We start from the raw sequence: 20,630 nt of genomic DNA on the forward strand, positions 1-20,630 counted from the left end.
AGACACGTCTGGTAAACACCTCGAGGGTTGATCTCTCTTTATCATTCTTTATTGTGTTTATGTCTCGTCAGAATCAGCGACATATTACAGGTGTGTAGGACACCGACGAAACACACCTCTAATAACTCTTCGGTGTTACAACACATGGGGGTTGTTGTTGTTATAATGTTATTAGTGCGTTTCAACAACGAATGTCTTTAAGTATATACTGTATATATAAATATTCACTATAATCACATCTCTAAATCTCTCGGAATTTTATTTTTCTTAATCAATTAAAAAACTGAAATAGTTCCGTCATCTATACTTACACTAAGCTAAACACTCGCATCGTTTTCTTGTGATGATTCTAACTCTAATAAACCTAATTGTTTTACTTCTTCCTCTACCCTTCCCTTCCTCTCTATGTGTTTTTCCTCTCATCCTGTCTTTCTACCCAATTCTCCTTCTCGTCCACTCTCTCCTATCATCCGTGAACCCCTCCGCTTGGCACATGAAAACTATAGTTTGTGGAGTTCCTCCCCTGATGACTGTTTCCCCCAGCAGACGCGCCAGTGTGTCGTCAGCCTCGGACGTTGTACCACGGAGCCGCTAGGTTCGAGCTGGTCAACCTCCCCTGTCACGTGGACGCCTACCCGGACCCTCACTCCTTCCGCTGGACCTTCAACAACAGCGGCGAGAGTGTGGAAATTCCTCAGGTAGGTATAATGACACTAACACCCTCACCTCCTGCAGGAGACACCCACACCTTGTAAAGATCACACGACGTTAACTACTTCACCCTAGTCATGCTCCCCAGGTAAATTATACACCCACACCTCCCCAGGAAAGTATACACCCTCACTTCCCCAAGTAAATTATACACCGTCACCTCCCCAAGTAAATTATACAGTCACCTCCCCAAGTAAATTATACACCCTCACCTCCCTAAGTAAATTATACAGTCACCTCCCCAAGTAAATTATACACCCTCATCTCCCCAAGTAAATTATACACCCTCACCTCCCTCAGTGAATTATACAGTCACCTACCCAATTAAATTATACACCGTCACCCCCAAGTAAATTGCCACCTCACCTACCCAAAGTACAGTCACCTCCCAAGTAAATTATGCACCGTCACTTCCCAAGTAGAATTATGCCTCACCTCCCAAGTAAATTATACCTCACCTCCCAAGTAAATTATACACCTCACCTCCCAAGTATTACACCCTCACCTCCCCAAGTAATTGCACACCTCACCTCCCCAAGTAAATTACACCTCACCTCCCCAAGTAAATTATGCACCCTCTCACCTCCCCAAGTGTACAATAGGTGTACACCTCACCTCCCAAAATTATACCTCACCTCCCCAAAGAATTTACCTCACCTCCCCAAGTATGCCACCCTCACCTCCCTTAGTAAATTATACAGTCACCTCCCCAAGTAAACTATACACCCTCATCTCCCCAAGTAAACTATACACCCTCATCTCCCCAAGTAAACTATACACCCTCACCTCCCCAAGTAAATTATACACCCTCATCTCCCACAAGTAGGTTATAGAGCCCTACTCACCTCCCTCAGGTAGATATACAGAACCTCTTCCCTCAACAGTCAGATTTTACTAAACTAAAACATCCATCAAAAACTTTTATTTTGCATAATGTTACATGTTTATTTTGAAGATTTTATTTAGCCTTGTATGTATGTATGTATGTATGTATGTATGTATGTATGTATGTATGTATGTATGTATGTATGTATGTATGTATGTATATATGTATGTATGTATGTATGTATGTATGTATGTATGTATGTATGCATGTATGTATGTATGTATGTATGTATGTATGTATGTATGTATATATGTATGTATGTATGTATGTATGTATGTATGTATGTATGTATGTATGTATGTATCCTCAAAGAATAAATTACGAGGGTTAACTCGTACGGTCAGAATCTGTGATCAAACGTATTCACAAATATACAGCAGTGATCGATTCACAGAGATGTTTGCAACACAAAACAGTGGGGGGAGAGGGATTCCCAATCCAAACAGCTATGGATGGGTACCTAACTTTACGGCTGGGGAAGAGATGACAATCGAGTACAGTGCCGGGAACACTGTCTCCTAATGTACTGAAGACTGCGTGTTGAGAATAAAGTGGAGGATGGAAAGTAATAGGAAAACAAATGTAGGAATTGCACAGAGAAGGTGTGCGAGGAGTACAGAGGGAGAAGGTGGCAGAGTGAGTACAGAGGGAGAAGGTGGCAGAGTGAGTACAGAGGGAGAAGGTGGCAGAGTGAGTACAGAGGGAGAAGGTGGCAGAGTGAGTACAGAGGGAGAAGGTGGCAGAGTGAGTACAGGATTGGAGAGGACAAGAGGAAGAGTGACATGGGTGGCTTAGAAGAAACTTTGATCCCCGTAAAGTAGCATCGATAATCAATATTCGGGAATAGATGATGGAGACTCACACGGAAGAGGGATGTCGGTGCTGCCTGTCTGGTGAAAAGGCTGAGACGGTACACCATCTGCTTGGTGGATGCAGGTCTGGCAAGGAACCAAAAACCACTCTCCATGTCGGCTATCGCATGGGGACAGCCTTGACGAAAACAAATTGTGCCAGTATGAATGAACAAGTAGGCGGGTGAGGCAAACGAATGACTGATAGATGTTAACGGATTTCACATACGAGACTCGTAAACAGAATCTCGCTGCAAGACCTGATCAGAACATCTCAGCGGTAGCAATAACATGAGTTACTGTGTGTGTATGTGTGTCACTCACAGGAACACATCAGGGTGACGGAGTCTATGTCGACGGTGAGTTACGCGCCCAACACTGAGCTGGACTACGGTACCTTGCTGTGTTGGGGGGTGAACGCCGTGGGCCTCCAGCACCATCCCTGTGTCTTTCACGTGTTCCCTGCAGGTGAGTACATCCCTGTGTCTTACTTGTGTTCCCTGCTGGTGAGTACATCCCTGTGTCTTTCACGTGTTCCCTGCAGGTGAGTACATCCCTGTGTCGTACTTGTGTTCCCTGCAGGTGAGTACATCCCTGTGTCTTACTTGTGTTCCCTGCAGGTGAGTACATGCCTGTGTCTTACTTGTGTTCCCTGTAGGTGAGTACATCCCTGTGTCTTACTTGTGTTCCCTGCAGGTGAGTACATCCCTGTGTCTTACTTGTGTTCCCTGCAGGTGAGTACATCCATGTGTCTTACTTGTGTTCCCTGCAGGTGAGTACATCCCTTACTTGTGTTCCCTGCAGGTGAGCATCCCTGTGTCTTACTTGTGTTCCTGCAGGTGAGTACATCCATGTGACCTGTGTACAGTCCCTGTGTCTTACTTGTGTTCCCTGCAGGTGAGTACATCCTGTGTCTTACCCTGGTGAGTGTCTTACTTGTGTTCCCTGCAGGTGAGTACATCCATGTGTCTTACTTGTGTTCCCTGCTGGTGAGTACATCCATGTGTCTTACTTGTGTTCCCTGCTGGTGAGTACATCCCTGTGTCATACTTGTGTTCCCTGCAGGTGAGTACATCCCTGTGTCTTACTTGTGTTCCCTGCTGGTGAGTACATCCCTGTGTCTTACTTGTGTTCCCTGCTGGTGAGTACATGCCTGTGTCTTACTTGTGTTCCCTGCTGGTGAGTACATCCTGTGTCTTACTTGTGTTCCCTGCTGGTGAGTACATCCATCCTGTGTCTTACTTGTGTTCCCTGCTGGTGAGTACATCCCTGTGTCTTACTTGTGTTCCCTGCTGGTGAGTACATCCCTGTGTCTTACTTGTGTTCCCTGCTGGTGAGTACATCCATGTGTCTTACTTGTGTTCCCTGCTGGTGAGTACATCCGTGTGTCTTACTTGTGTTCCCTGCTGGTGAGTACATCCCTGTGTCTTACTTGTGTTCCCTACAGGTGAGTACACTCTCATGGCTCCTCAATTATATGATGATAAGCCGTGTGGTAAATATTCAACCCAGGATGGTGCCTCTTAAGTATGTGATCACCTAGACCCCGTGTGTCTCACCACTACCACATTATCCTGATCCCGTGTGTCTCACCACTCCCACCACCACATTACCCTGACCCCGTGTGCCTCTCCACCGCCACCACATTAACATGACCCCGTGTCTCACCACCACCACATTATAATGACCTCGTGTCTCACCACCACCACATTATCATGACCTCGTGTCTCATCACCACCACATTATCATGACCCCGTGTCTCGCCACCACCACATTATAATGACCTCGTGTCTCACCACCACCACATTATCATGACCACGTGTCTCACCACCACCACATTATCATGACCCCTGTCTCACCACCACCACATTATGACCTCGTGTCTCACCACCACCACATTATCATGACCTCGTGTCTCACCACCACCACATTATCCTGACCCCGTGTGTCTCACCACCACCACCACATTACAACACTGACCCCGTGTGCCTCTCCACCGCCACCACATTACCATGACCCCCCGTGTCTCACCACCACCATATTATCATGACCCCGTGTCTCATCACCACCACATTATCATGACCCCGTGTCTCACCACCACCACATTATCCTGACCCCGTGTGTCTCACCACCACCACCACCACCACCACCACATTACAACACTGACCCCGTGTGCCTCTCCACCGCCACCACATTACCATGACCCTGTGTCTCACCACCATCACATTACCCTGACCCCGTGTCTCACCATCACATTACCCAGACCCCGTGCACATTACTGGCATGTTTACTGTATGTTTGGTGCGGTTGAATTAGGTTAGATTACCTTTGGTTATGTTGAGTTATGTTGGACTAGATTAGGTTTGTTTACGTTATATTGGGTGAAGTAATATCGATTCGGGTTAATGTTGTTTAACTTTGATTGGTGTGGGTTAAGTCAGGTTATATTAGTTTGGGTTAGGTTAGCTGGGTTCATTTACCTTAGGTTTGGATAGGCTTGGTATGGTCGGTTTAATTTAGAATAGGTTGGGCTAGCTTAATGTTGGGTTAGGTTAGATGAGGTTTTCGTCAGCTTAGAATAGGTTAAGTTATTGATATGGTGAATGTGTGGAGTGTACGACTTATGGGTCTGTGTGTGTGTGTGTGTGTGTGAAGTGTTCAGCTATGTACAAAACAAGTATAACCCTCTATCGCCATAAGACCCTAACCTCATGTGTGTGTGTGTGTGTCACTACCAGACCACCCTGACCCCGTGCACAACTGCTCGGTGAACAACGTGTCGACGACGTGGGTGAGCATACAATGTGTGGCGGGATTCGACGGCGGGCTACCTCAAACTTTTGTACTGGAGCTGTACGATATTGGCCACGACCGTCTGCTGGCTAACACTACCAACACGGTAAGTCTGTCAGGTGTGTGTGTGTGTGTGTGTGTTTAAGTGAGGATATCAATGGAAGGTGGTGAATATGTTGTTTATAGGTATCAGAAAAAAAAAGTTTGGAGTATTAGTAGACAAACATGAAAGCTAGTGCGTAGGATAAGTATAAGGTGATAGTGAATATAAACGAAACTAAAGTGAGTAATATAGGCAGTTAGAGTGAATGTATCAGTAAACGGAAAAATAAATTATAGTTTGGGTCACAGAAGAGTAGATAGAAAGAAAGCGACAGATGGTGTGAGAAATGTGGCATAGACATAGATATAGGCGTAGACAGCACCATAAGTAAATTGCTGAAGACACTAAAATAAGGAGTGTAATTAAATCTGACGAGGACTCCACAAAACTACAGGAAGATCTAAACAAATTTTTTGCATGGTCTGAAAAATACCAGATGAAATTTAATGTGGACAAATATAAAGTACTTAGTCTAGGAGATGTAAACAGAGAAACCAGATATCAAATGAACAACGTTGTTGAAGAGAGATCCGACTGTGAAAAAGATGCAGGAGTAATGATAAGTAGGAATCTTAAACCAAGACAACAATGCGTTTTTGCTCGAGACCAGGCTAACAAAGTACTTGGGTTCATACAAAGGAGTGTTAGTTACAAGACTAGCGAGGTTATCCTAAAACTGTATCTTGCGTTTGTGAGACCTCACTTGGATTACACGGTTCAATTCTGGTCACCGATATGATCGAAGTGTATAAATGGAAGTCAGGGTTAAACAAAGGCGATATAACAAAGGTACTCAAGCTAACTAACCAGGAGCGAACTCGTAGCAATGGTTTTAAATTAGACAAATTTAGATTTAGGCGTGAGATAGGTAAACACTAGTTTGGAAATTGAGTAGTGTATGAATGGAACAAGTTACCAAACATCATCATTAGGTTGGATGGATATATGAGCGATAGAGGTTGGGTGTAAATGGGGGCTGCCTGGTATGGGCTAATTAATTAGGCCCGCTGCAGTTTCCTCCATTCTTACGTTCTTATGTTATGGGGAGGTAGCATGACTTTGATGACGAAATGAAAGAGAAATTTAGAAGGGACACAAATAATGTGTTTAAGAGCATAATGGTGAATAAATAAGATGGAGAGAAAAAGAAGAACCAACGGAAAAGCGGCGGAAATATACAGGATAAATAAGTGTGGGACAGAGTGGATCAGGGTGTGCGCAGGTGGCATTGGTATTGAAAGAATGGGGACTGATAAATTGGTAAAAAACGATGTACAATACAAAGATGGACGGCAGGAGGGAGAGGGGAAGACCAAGAAGATAAAAGAATTGGATGAAGGACGCACTAGAAACGAGGGAGGTTGGGAACACACACACACACACACACACATATATATATATATATATATATATATATATATATATATATATATATATATATATATATATATATATATATATATATATATATATATATATATATATATATATGTGTGTGTGTGTGTGTGTGTGTGTATATAACTAGATACCCGTTTCATCATAGTAAAATCGTGTTAAGGAGAAACCTTCAATAGATTTAAAACGTCTACGAATGACCTCAGCCCAAATTTACAGTTGAAGTAAGGAACAGACTTAGAGCAATAAGAAACGTTGTTGAGAATTCTGACAAACGAAGTTAACCGATATGTAAAGAAACACATTAAGTTAAACAGCATCTCAGCCACAGGCAATTAAGTGGTAAAGAGGGATTATAAAACAAGTGAAACTATCGAAAATGTATCGAATAAATGAAACGTGAAAAGATCCAAGAAAAAATAGTTTTGTGAAACTCTGGAAAAAAGTGTTTCACATATAGTCACCTGAGTTGCCCATATTAAGGAATAAGATATAAAATAATAGACCTCCAAAACCAAGCACAGACCAAGATCTCATTGTTAAAACACAAATTAGAAAATATACAATTTACTTTTTACCATTATAAAATTTAACCTAACAAAGATACAAACAAACAGACTCAAAACAGAATTAGAAGTAGTAAAGTCATTACTACTTGTCAGTTGTGTGTTGACCAGGAAGTATTACACACACACACACACACACTGAATGTAAAGTAATAGTATGTTAAGGTTTATTTCTATATAACAAGCCCTTTGATGCAATACGAATGGTATTTTGTTATATAAATTCTGAGGGACCGGGGGTGTTACAGTGATTTATAATGCCACCTTTGATAACGTAAAAGGGAACGTTATTTCAATACTCAGGCTACACAGTTAGTGAAAGGAGATGAAACTCAAAGAGAAGTACTCCAAGGTGATACCATTTAGGTAAAGCACTTTACACCAGTATTGTCAAAAGATTTCAAATCCCTATGTGGAAAGAAGAGGGTTTTTATATCAGTGGCGTCTGCTTAAATCACTTTCATTTTTGTTGACGACACCATTATTGTTAACACGAAAATATGATCTGAATTTTGGAAGTTAAAGGGTGGAATTAAAAAATATATTTGAATGGCGTTAATTTTTAGTAAGTTCACAGACTCTCTCAACAGAGGTTGGCATTTCAAAATTATAGGAATTCATGGCATTTACCAAGTAAATATTTAGAGCAACTGGTAGAGGAAAGTGATTTTATATAAATGTAATTACAAATTTGTTTGTCACAATACCGGTACATTGAAGTCATTGAAGTAGCTTTGTGAGGACAGTAGCGACTGGATGAGAAAGGTTAAAAATATCACTGTGGGGGTTGATGGGACAGACCTTCATTGAACAGCAGATTGATACAGACTGCTTTCCTGCCCAGTGAGCTTCCATATATCTTGATTTTACAGTATATATCCTACTACTTTGTTGTCACTCCGAGTCGAGTAAGACAATAAGTGGTGTTTCTCTATACGTATACGTCACGTGTACCTCTTACACTGTGACCTCACCACTCCCTGTCATTACTTCAGATCTTAGGATTTCACTCTATTTATTTTCCTCTCACTGTATGTTACGCAGTACAGTATAGTATATAATTTTAACTGTTTCTTTAAGCATCTTAAAGTTTGTGTATTATTTTTACAGTTGCTCGCTGTGTTTCACTTCCACTTGTCAATATTGTTTGTATTCAGGCACTGCAGCCTGTTTTAGTTCCTCTCTTAATTTAATTTAACTGTTTTCACGCGGTGCTGCACTACTCCATAGGTACAGTAGTGCTTCCTCTTATTTTACGTTACTGGCTTATGTAAGCGTTTGTTTTTTGACCTGATGAGTATTATTAAGAATTTACTCAAATGCTCAATTTATTTTGGGGGGTTATTTTGTGCAAGTTTTATAGTCAGGTTTTTGGCTGCTGCGTCTGATGCTCTTATTTTTTTTAATAATTATATTTAACCCAAAAATCTTTTCGTTACCAGTTAGCCCAAACCTATACTGGTACTTCAAATTCACTGGAACTTTAGAAAACTTTCTGAATAGCTTATAGCCAGATGACGTATGGTGCTGTAACTACTTTTACGCCCGGTTTGTTCTCTTCCTTGATTGAAAATGAGTCATGTTGGAAGTTTCTTGGGAAAAATATTCATAACGAGTTTATATGCAAATGGTAAATGGTCAAAAGTTTTTAGTCTTCATTGTCTCTTTATCTGAGGAAAAGTTTGACAATATCACTATTTCAGCTGTGGTTCTTTTCTTTCTTTAACACATTTTGTGAACAACTTTGTATTTTTTTTTTTTTAGTTTTACAATACCGAGTGATTCTTCATCGCGTGGTGCTATTCTATCGTCTTATATCTGTTGGTGGCCCGAGAAGTGAAAAATATCGCTCTGGGGTACGTTATTAGCCTCTTACCGCGTGTCCTCAGCTCTTCCTCCTGCCTCGGCCATTATCTCTCACGGTGTTCCTTGTGCAGGTCTTCAGGTCTTATTACCTTCTTCAGTAATTTTGATAATGCAATTCTTGTTTCTTATTACGTTTCCAGCTTTTGTCTGGCAGCTACAGAATGAATTTTATTTAAAGAAATTAGTTTTTTTTTGTCTTTGGTAGAGTGAATATTTTTCATTGTTTTTCTTACAAAAGTCAGTACATCTTACTAGAGTTGTTCTCGTACAGTTAACAAAAAAGTTCACATTCTTAAGATTTTTCCTCGTGGATTATTTTCAGCTTTCAATTTTTTTTCTGTTCTTCAATAATTCTTTGGTTGTTGTACATATTTTGTTATATCTTCTTATCATTTGCTTCTTAGTAACTAAAGTCAAGGTGTCCCTCATAATGTTGGCTCTAGTTTGACTCCTTGTTCTCTATTGATTTTCTCTAATTGTCGAAGTTTAAAGAGGATTCTGGTAATAGTGTCCTGTACATTATAGGGAATCTAATACTCTATATATGACCTTATACAACACATATATAATTAATGTCTTTCTTGATAATCTGATCTGTTTACCGTAGTACGTGATGGATGCTGCTCTCGCCGCTTTACTAGCTGTATCTTTAACATGATCGGTTCTATAAGGTTAAACCTGATAACTTAACCTGGTACAGAGTTAAAGGATAGGGCCTCTTTTCGTTGTCTTCAGTCTTAGGGGTTCTCTTCTTGTCTTCAGTCTTAATGGCTCTCTTGTTGTCTTCAGTCTTAATGATTCTCTTGTTGTGTTTAGTCTTAGGGGTTCTCTTGTTATCTTCAGTCTTAGGGGTTCTATTGTTACCTTCAGTCTTAGGGGTTCTCTTGTTACCTTCAGTCTTAGGGGTTCTCTTGTTACCGTCAGTCTTAGGGGTTCTCTTGTTACCTTCAGTCTTAGGGGTTCTCTTGTTACCTTCAGTCTTAGGGGTTCTATTGTTACCTTCAGTCTTAGGGGTTCTCTTGTTACCTTCAGTCAACAAGTGAACACAAACTTCATAATCTCGGGTTTAGGATCAAGAGTACATGTTAATCCTCCATCCAAGTTCGACAAAAGTCTATTGCATTTTAGAGTCAAAGTTTGGAATAGTTCTGGGGCCACTCAAGAACAATAACATCATCTACTAGTTTCTGATGGAGATGGTTGCATTTCTGGTTCATTGTTCATGGCTAAACTTAAATGGGCCGAGTGGGGGTACTTTATGGCACTCACTGAGGTCACTATCTCGTTACATATTATGGTGTCAGATTCTGTGGTGTCATTCTGAGGATTTTTTTTTTTTTTTAGAAGAGTCAAGACGAATGATACCTTTTTATACTTGATAGAGTGCTAGAGTGTGGTCCACATGCAGTCGCTTTCTTAAATTAACTAGAGATAAGATAACAGCTTGGTAATATCCGTAAATATCTATATAGTTATCTGGTTGATGAGGTAAACAAGGCAGCGTAACGTTTAGCTTCTTCTCGCGTTATTTTGTTTCAAAACTCATTCAACTATATTTTTCCCTGAATATTTTTTCAGGGTTCAGCGGTAGAGGACACTGGATGGAGATGATCAAGTTCAATTATCACGGGGACTTTTAACCAGGGGTATTATCCTGGCTCGTTACCATATACCTGGGAAGATACCTGAGGTTAATGAACCATTAAAGATATTTGTAGGAGGAACTTTAATATCGTAAGCGACCTGATAGTTGTCCTGGGTACAACAACAGGCCGAGAGACTTTGCTACACATAATGTTCCTAAGTTCTTGGTAAGCCTGTGATCTGGGGTAGAAGGGGGGATGATTGGCATGGTAATATTGTTGCTTTCATCCCTTTCTAGGTTTGACACTTTCAAAGTAGATTTTTTTTCCACTAAATCTATTGTGAATGGCACTTGTACAATACTCATTTTGTAAACATAAAATCCCTGTTTCCTTAGTTTGTTGTGACTTTCTTGTCTCCTGATCTCAGAGCGTAAAGTCCCTTCGCCCGCCTATGCTGTTTTTCCTTTAAAATGTTTATGTCTTTCTCATCATCACTTTTAGACGAGTAATGACTCAGGGTTTGTTATATGACTTCACCTTGTTGGTTATCTTGAAAAACTGTCATGCTCACGCCTCACTTCTGTCAACTGTTGATTTATTCAGTCAATAGCTAGTAGTTACGTCGGGAAATATATCCCCTCTGCTCATTTCCCCTTTATCATCAGTAACGTGATATAAATCTATCTTTAGTGACTCAGTGTTTGTTTGATATTTTCGGAAAACTCTCTTAGCATCCCCGGCTACTGTGACCCCTCCTCACTCCTCTTTGCTTCTCTCAATATATTTCTCGACACTTATTGTTTATTCATTGACACCATTTTGTGGGTGAAAGTCTCCATATGTATTGTGTACCATTTTTTCTGCCCAATGAAGATTTTTAATCAATTATTCATTCGATTTTAATTCACTATGTCTATGTGATATATTGAATTCATGAGCATCGTGTACAGCACTATTGTAAATATGATAACTTACTCTGTATCTTCCGTAGTATCTTTACCAGGTCTTTGTCTGAGGTCGTGACCTCTTGCGCAATCAATACTCTTGATGAGGTTATGTTTAGTCCCTGGAGTCAAGTCCCCTTTTATGTTTAACCCGGCAACCTCTCCTCCCCTGAGTATCGTCTTAATCCATAATAATCCAATCTACGAATATCGGCAATATCTGAACTCTAATGGAATTTCGTTTCTCACTGTTTCTTCCTGATATTACACCTTACTTCTGCATGATCATTACTTCCGTACTTCATCTTTCTCACCAGATGTCTTTTTGATGAAACTTAAACCGAGTAGATTCATCCCCCGGGTAGGTTCACTGATCATATAAAACATTGATTTAACACTTGTTAATGCAGTCACTATCAGAAACTCGCTGGTATACCTGTTACATGTTATCTGGCTATACCTGAGCGAGTAGTGTATAAGGTCGTGAAGAACTGATGTTGGTGTGAGGGGCAGACGGCAGAGGATCATAGGACCTCAGATATTTAGGGCGGCAGGCACACAACTCACTACCTCTCAACTGGTGATCACTGACAGCTGCACCGTTCGGTCTGTCTATATATTGGAAGGAAGATTTAAATGCCACACAGAGGTCACGTTGACCAGGCAGCTGCTCTACCCTGACTGACGGATGATCAGAATCGGCAGCTGGAATAAAGTTGCTGTTGATAGGCGTTGATCGGCGGAAGATAATTGGTGGATGATAAAGGAGGGAGTTTGGGTTTTATAGAGAGGAAAGTTAAGAGAGGAAACGAGAACTATTGAAAATAATGAGAAATTTCTCAGGATGTTAATGTTACATGTTAAATGTTGCCTTACTTGGTCTAATGTTTTGTGAGTTGACTGTAGTCATCGAGTTATTGTTAACGCTTCCTACGGTTTTATGAAATACTTCGTTACTGTGTTTTGTGTTCGTAAATGTTAGTTATGTAATACATATTTTAGGGGAGGGAGGACCTCACAGATCCTTGTGTAGCTGGACGCATGATGCACAAAGGGTTTAATATATATATATATATATATATATATATATATATATATATATATATAAACGAGATAATGCTCATTGTATTAAATTTTTTCAATCCCAAATCAATATATTTGAGAATGCTTGTGCAAAAATTATGTCACAGCTTTCTGCCTTTTGTGCTACATCTTCAAAAAAGTTCGACAGATCTTAATATGATTATAGATTTCGAAAGGTGTTGACACAGCGAGATGAGAAAAATAGAAAAAAGTTGCATAAGAGATAAAGAGATTAAAAATAAGCCTATTCGTGTACAGAGAAGGTCCATTAAAGCTCTTTATTTACCAGTTACAGGCGATTCTTGGAAAGCGTAGCGTGATAAAACCCTGGAGACTTATTAATGAAAAACGCCGAGTTCCCCAACAGAGAAAATGCATCAAAATTAACTAATATAGTATTGTGTACAATTACATATACTGTAGTAAAGGTTTAACAATAAAATAAGTGTCATGGGTAAGGACTGTACTCTGAGTTACCATTTTAATGTTGCTGACAATCCAAGGTACCGGTATCCTCGAGCCTATTATAGTTCATGTTGCGGCCACAGGTATGACTTACAACGACACAGTAAACCAAGTGAGAAATCGTTCGTCCTTCAGTAGATCAAACAGCTCCCACAACAACTGCCACATCAAACAGCTCCCACAACAACTGCCACATCAAACAGCTCCCACAATAACTGACACATCAAACAGCTCCCATAACAACTGCCACATCAAACAGCTCCCACAACAACTGCCACATCAAACAGCTCCCACACAACTGCCACATCGCTTGGCTCCCACAACAACTGCCATCAAACAGCTCCCCTGTGCTGCCACATCAAACAGCTCCCACAACAACTGCCACATCAAACAGCTCCCACAATAACTGACACATCAAACAGCTCCCATAACAACTGCCACATCAAACAGCTCCCACAACAACTGCCACATCAAACAGCTCCCACAATAACTGACACATCAAACAGCTCCCATAACAACTGCCACATCAAACAGCTCCCACAACAACTGCCACATCAAACAGCTCCCATAACAACTGCCACATCAAACGACTCCCACAACAACTGCCACATCAAACAGATCCCTCAACAACTGCCACATCAAACAGCCCCATAACAACCTGCCATCAGCTCCTACAAATAACTGCTACATCAAACAGCTCCCATAACAACTGCTATATCAAACAGCTCCCACAACAACTGCCACATCAAACAGCTCCCATAACAACTGCCACATCAAACAGCTCCCATAACAACTGCCACATCAAACAGCTCCCATAACAACTGCTATATCAAACAGCTCCCACAACAACTGCCACATCAAACAGCTCCCACAACAACTGCCACATCAAACAGCTCCCATAACAACTGCTATATCAAACACGTACAACATAGAGAAATCTTCGAACAATAATATAAATAATGTGTTTACGTATTGTATTATCAACGTTTATAATATATTCTGCATAAAGATCAAAATCAGTAGTTTCTTCCCGCGAATATCGTACATTTTCTGGTGCCATTCAACGAGAAAATCGGGAATGTGATTTTAGGGAATTTCATACATACCTGGATGGGATGGGTACTATAATCACACCTGCCAGTCTACCTGTCAGGAATTTAATTAAAATCCTGGCACTGTTTTACCATCACATATGTGCGTTATATACTTATGTTATATATACATGTTCCGCAGATACATTTATGCTTTACAAACAAGAGTAACATATATATGTATGAATCATTTACAAACACATGTATCCAATGTGTATATGTGTATGAAACATAAGTAAAGAGATGGATTTCCTGGGGGTGCAGGTGCCAGTGTTCTTGGTGGTGGGGTTGGTGGCGGGAGTGACGATGGAGGGCGTCGTGTACTCCTACAACAACAAGGGCCGGAGTGAGGAAGTCCCCATCAGCGCCTCCACCACGAAGGACCTGCCAGAGAGGCGCATGGGTAAGTCTTTCCTCTCTTTCTAGTTTATCACTGTACCAAAGACGGTCCTTGTTCCTTATAACCTGGACTGTACTGCACTGGTCTCTAAACCTGTCTTGTACCTAAACCTACACTTGCCCTGTTCCTAAATATCTACTTGTATTGACTTTATGTATATCTGAATATTCATTTTGCATCTGTGAACATTTGTCTTTATTGGAAGTTAATGTGTACTGCAGGCAAGAGTGGGTGCTATAATTACCTCCGTGTCGTCTTCCCTCTCAATCCCTCTTTTTATTCTATTTTCTCTCACTCCCTTTTACTCTCAGGTCTTCCTTTTCACTTATTACAATTATTAGCCTCCATCTGATTTAGTTCCTCTTTCTTTAGTTCATTATTATTTTCTATATTTTACCTTTTCTCTCACTTTATCAATTCCTCATTTTACTCAGCCTTTTCTTTTATTCTGTTAGTATTTTTTTATGTTTTTGTATCCGTATTCATCTTTTATTTATAGCCATCAGAAGTTTCCCTTTTTCCCCATTCCATGCCTGCTCTTCTTCCCCATTTTCTACCCCATTCACTCCCATCAGAGGCCGGCCACTCTTCCGGAAAACCTGGGAATCTCAGCCGATTTTCAAAAGTCGCCCAAAAAAGAAAAAAAAGGGAGATCTTTCTCTTAAACAATTCACAACGAATGGAACATTTGAAGAGAAAGAAAGAATTGTCTAGTTTTTTTCCGAGCATGTGAATATATCTGAATAAATACCTTAATGTTCTGAGTTTGGGAATGTCAGGGATTTTTCAATATTTTGCAGGAAAGAGGAAATTAGGGGAGAATTTAAAAACCTGGAGAAAGTGGAACCATTGACAAAATCTATGTAAGTTTAACTAGAAAAGAAAAGTATTTATTTTTGCTTATAAGAAATTTTCACGTCTTCGTAGGTCGTATTTGCATTCATATTTTTATTATAGAGATAATACTCGTTGTCTGTCTACTGTGAACTACAAGTGTAGTTTTACTCGAGCTAACCTAACCTTACTTAACCTAATGTACGTTACACTAAACTAATCTAACTTTACCTAACCTAGACTAACTTTACCAAATCTAATCTAGATTAACTTTAGCAAAACGTAACCTAATCTAAACTTATTTTACTAAACCTAACCTAGAATAACTTAACTTAACCTAGAATAACTTAACTTAACCTAACCTATAATTATGAGCATTGTCTTAAACCCCAACATGAAAAGTACATTCACTAAAGATCAGAAAAATAGGTGACGCAACACATAAAGAACTAAAAATTACAGAGGACTAACAGATACATATTTATTCTTTAATCCCTCTAAGAAATCACCCTAAATCGCGGTGTTGGGGAGAAAATTCTACATAACAACTGTGGAAGGCAACAAACATCTGGAGAAAAACAAAACATGTGTTGTCTGATACCTGCTTGGAGAAGAGTTATGATCATACACTATCTGATGATCCTAGGGGGACGATAAGGCTAAAAGGTACACGGGAACAAGGGATATCTAAGGTTCATTTAAATTATATAAAGTAAAGACAGTGTACCACCAAGAATACGTCGATGCCGAAGGTCAATCTAATCAGCAGTGAGATTCAGAAGACCACATCGAAACAGTACTCAAGGCAAGGTAATAAAACCAATGTGAAACTGTAAGTCCCATACATGACAGCTTATTGTAAATGTGTGGTAACCTTTGTATATGAGTTTAACTTTCGGTACACTGGTGAAATAACTACTGCGGGGAGTTTATTGTCCAAAATCCCGGGAACACAGAGGCTGGTAGGTAACGTAAGAGCCTCTTGAAGTGATGTTATTAATAAGATGAAGACGTGATGGTCAGCTGAGTTTCCTCTTCCACACTAAACACTAAGGTTAACTGATCTGAATTTATCTAATTTAACTTAGCCTAACCTAACCTAAGTGAGACCTAAGGTAACTTATCCCTAATTAACTTAATTTATCTTCGGTAATCAAGTTGACTTAACCTAGCCTAACCTGACGATCTAACCAGATCTGACTTAATCTAACCAAACCGGACTTCATTTAATCTAACTTAACTCAAATTACCTGATTTAATCTAATCAAACCTGACTTAATCTAACCTAACATGACTTAAACTAAAATGCCTAACCTAACCTAACCTGATTTAACTAACCTAACCTGACTTAACATAACCAAAAGCATCCTTACTCATTCTTTTTATGTTACGAACAGTTACTGAAACTACTAGGCTGCTGCCCTTGGTACTCTGCAGCAATAGTCGGTTAAAATTAATGTGGATAATCTATGATCATTGTTCAGCGTCCTCTGGTAAATTCAATTAAATCTCAGGGAAAAATTCAGGGTAAACATAGGGATATTACGTCAAAATTGAGGTGTAATTTAATATACAGCCAAAAGTTACTAAAAATTAAGAAAAAAATCATAATTTTTTTATAGAAACGGGGAATTCGCAAAGAGAAATAAGTAAATAATTCAGATAAATGACAAAAGGTATGAAAATTCAGTGAAATCTCAGGGTAAGAGAAATTGAATAGTACTTGTAGTCCAGCATCATATCTGCCCATCTCTCTCTCTCTCTCTCTATGTCATATTTATTTTCCCATTCCTCCCCTTCTCTGTAATTATCTCTCTCCCCTACATCATTCCTTGCGTATTTTTCTTCTTGTCAATCGTCCACCGTTTCTCTATCTTACTTTCCCCTTCCATTAGGTCTTACTAGATAGTCTGTTTGTCTGTCTGTCTATTTAAGTTGTCTATCTATACTTTTCCATGTTTTTGTTACTGTGTGTCTTGTCTTCTTTAGTGATTTACGGATATTATACATTTATCTTGTTATACACTAATTCTTACTTTCACTTCCTTTATCACTATTACGCTTTTTCTCCTCCATTACTGCGTTACTTGAGTTCCTTTCACTTCATAGCTTTCACCTTCTTTCTCTCTGCCCTATTTTCACTTTTGTCATCACTCCTATTTTTACCTTCTTTCTTTCTTTTTGACAGCATAACTTTCACTACTTTCGTCACTTCCCTCTCACCCGACCCCCTTAACTTTCCCCTCACCATAACCTTCCTCTTCACCAGCGGCAGTAAAGCCATCACCAACAGTGGGGGAGGGGATAGAGGTGGCACTAGTGAAGCCTGTGACAGCGGTGATGGTGGGCGTGGCGGGCGGCCTCCTGCTGGTTCTCCTCATCGTCTGCGTCGTGGTCAGGCGTGGGCGTCATGTTGCTCATGGGGACGACCGAGTAAAAGATAAGGGCCTCTCCGTCTGTATCACCCAGGTGGAGGACACCAGGCTGCAGGGCCTCGCCTCCAACACCACCCACGAGGACAACCCTGACGTCATACCTCAGTTAGGTGAGTGTTGACGGCACACCTTAGGTGAATGATGACGTCATACCTCAGCCGTGTTAGTGATGACGTTATACTACAAAAAGGTAAGTGATGACGTCACATCAGTTACGTGACTGGTGACGTTACAGCTCGGTCAGGTGTGGTGCCACCATACATGATAATAACAATAATAATAATTAACGGTTTATTGAAACAGTTCTGCAGTCCGAAGGCTGAAAATATACATTGGATATAAATGACTCATTACATACATTGGTGGTTTAACAAAAGCTTTCAGTTACTGTAGGTGAAGGAAGACGTCTCATTTCCCTTAGGTGAGTGGAGACATAAGTGGTGAGGTAACATCTAATTGAAGTGAGTCAACCACGTTCTCCTTCCCACCTGTAAGGCTTGGTCCCCATTCACAGTTTAGTGGACTAGTGGTGCCATGTGGCTCGAACCAATTACCGGGAGGACAGGAGGCGATCACTATAATCACTTGTCCCCACACCTCTACACCACAATGCTGACGTCATAACTCAGGCAGGTAATTAGTGATAACATTTTGGTTATTATAATGATTACGTCATTCTATTCAAATTTATAGTAATGTCACAGTCAAGTGAGTGGTGGTGTCACACAGTCAGTTGAGTGGTGGTGTCACATAGTCAGTTAAGTGGTGATGTCAGTCAGGTGAGTGAAGGTGTTACAGTCTGGTGGTGTCACACCTGTCATTTGAGTGGTAAAGTTACAGTCAGGTGAGTGGTGGTGTCACACAGTCAGTTTAGTCAGGGATGGTCCGACTGGGAGTGGGGGTCACCTCCTCCCCAATATTTGGTCTGGAGTTGGTCAAGTTGCCAGTAGTTGGTCACAATGGTCTCAGAAATTCAGCGAGATGGTCAAGAGAGGAAACACACACACACACACACACACACACACACACACACACACACACACACACACTGGTAGCAAGAGGTAACACAGTGGATTGTGTTTTGAACGGTTATGGTGATGGCAGAAGTAAGATAAAGAAAGAAGTAAAGAAATATGAACGTAAATTAGTGAACCATGAAAAGCTGTTTCAGAAAATAAAATTGACACACATACCATTAGGTTTCAACCAATGATAGTGCAGCAATAATGTCCGGAAGGTACAGTGGTGCTCAAATAAGTTATCTGATATGCTTGAGATACCAATCACTTATTGTATATTCCCTGTCAACCTCTTGGCTCTAATTTAGTGACTGAGCAAGGCTGCAAAGCAAGTGAACTAATTACACATGTGTTTGATGTACTGGAATCTTGCTATGTGTGTTTTAGCAGTAGCACCAGTCGTCATGCAGCTCTTAAGGAAAAGTTGGCACAAATTGAAGGTGCATTTCGATTAAAAAAAATCTTTCTCTTTGAATACAGACTTCTATGCTAATGTTTAATAATTAAACATTCAATAAAAAAATGTAGTTCGCTACAGCTGCCTCCCAAAAGCTGGGAATGCTGTACAGATGCCGTAGCTACCTCACTCCTGAGCAGTTGATTCAAGTATATAAGGGATTCATTCGTCCTAACTTGGAGTACTGCTCTCATATCTGGGGTGGCTCTTCTTCTGTCCAACTGTTAGATAGGGTGGAATCAAAGGCATTTCGTCTTTTTAACTCTCATCCTTCAGTTGAAAATCTTTCTTCCCTTTCTCTTCGTCGCAATGTTGCTTCACTCTCTCTCTTTTACAGGTACTTTAACGGGCAATGTTCGGTGGATTTGGCATCCTGTGTACCGCCGGCAAGGCCGTGGGCTCGTAACACACGTCTTGCCCGCGGTGCCCACCTTTTCTGTGGATGTCGGTCACACTAGAATAACCCGTTATAGTGCATCCTTCTTTCCTCGCACAGCCAAACTGTGGAATGCTCTGCCTTCTTCTGTGTTTCCATACTCATACAATGTCTCGCTTCAAAAAGCTGGCCTTCCGGCATCGTCGTGGTGTAGATTAATATAATCTTTTTCTTTTCTATTTTTAATTTCTCTTTACTCTTATTTTCTTCACCCCCCAGGCCCCGTTGTGGGTCAGTGACCTATGCCCGGGTGGGCTAGTCCCCGTAAAAAAAATAGAAGATCAAATTTGATAGGCTGAGTGGCGAGTTGGTAACCTCCCCCCCCTCCCAATCACAACCACTTCAGGCCATCCTTGAGTATAGTGATGATGTCACACAGTCTGGTGAGCATCGGTGTCACACAGTCAGGTGAGTGGTGGTGTCATACAGCCAGGTGAGTGGTGGTGTCAGTCAGGTCTGTGGTGGTGTTACTCATTCAGGTAAGTGGTGGTATCATACAGTCAGTTGAGTGGTAGTGTCACACAGTCAGTTGAGTGGTGGTGTCACATAGTCAGTTTAGTGGTGGTGTCACAGTCAGGTCTGTGGTGGTGTCACAAAGTCAGTTGAGTGGTGGTGGTGTTACATAAACAGTTAAGTGGTGGTGTCACACAGACAGTTAAGTGGTGGTGTCACACAAACAGTTAAGTGGTGATGTCACACAGACAGATAA

The 20,630-nt window shown here is 40.6% G+C and overlaps 1 protein-coding gene across 1 annotated transcript in view; it reads left to right on the forward strand.

Moving 5' to 3' along the window:
• LOC121871705 (nephrin-like) overlaps positions 1 to 20,630 on the forward strand; it is a 100,747-nt gene that overhangs the window by 70,814 nt on the left and 9,303 nt on the right. Inside the window, exons 9-13 of the mRNA XM_042374117.1 lie at positions 547 to 698; positions 2,775 to 2,916; positions 5,187 to 5,347; positions 14,605 to 14,743; positions 17,844 to 18,119. Coding sequence (XP_042230051.1) covers positions 547 to 698; positions 2,775 to 2,916; positions 5,187 to 5,347; positions 14,605 to 14,743; positions 17,844 to 18,119 — 870 coding nt within the window. The remainder of the gene's footprint in view (positions 1 to 546; positions 699 to 2,774; positions 2,917 to 5,186; positions 5,348 to 14,604; positions 14,744 to 17,843; positions 18,120 to 20,630) is intronic.

The sequence above is a fragment of the Homarus americanus genome, unplaced genomic scaffold (genome assembly GCF_018991925.1).
Source record: "Homarus americanus isolate GMGI-L3 unplaced genomic scaffold, GMGI_Hamer_2.0 scaffold39675, whole genome shotgun sequence".
In the NCBI taxonomy this organism is placed as follows: domain Eukaryota; kingdom Metazoa; phylum Arthropoda; class Malacostraca; order Decapoda; family Nephropidae; genus Homarus; species Homarus americanus.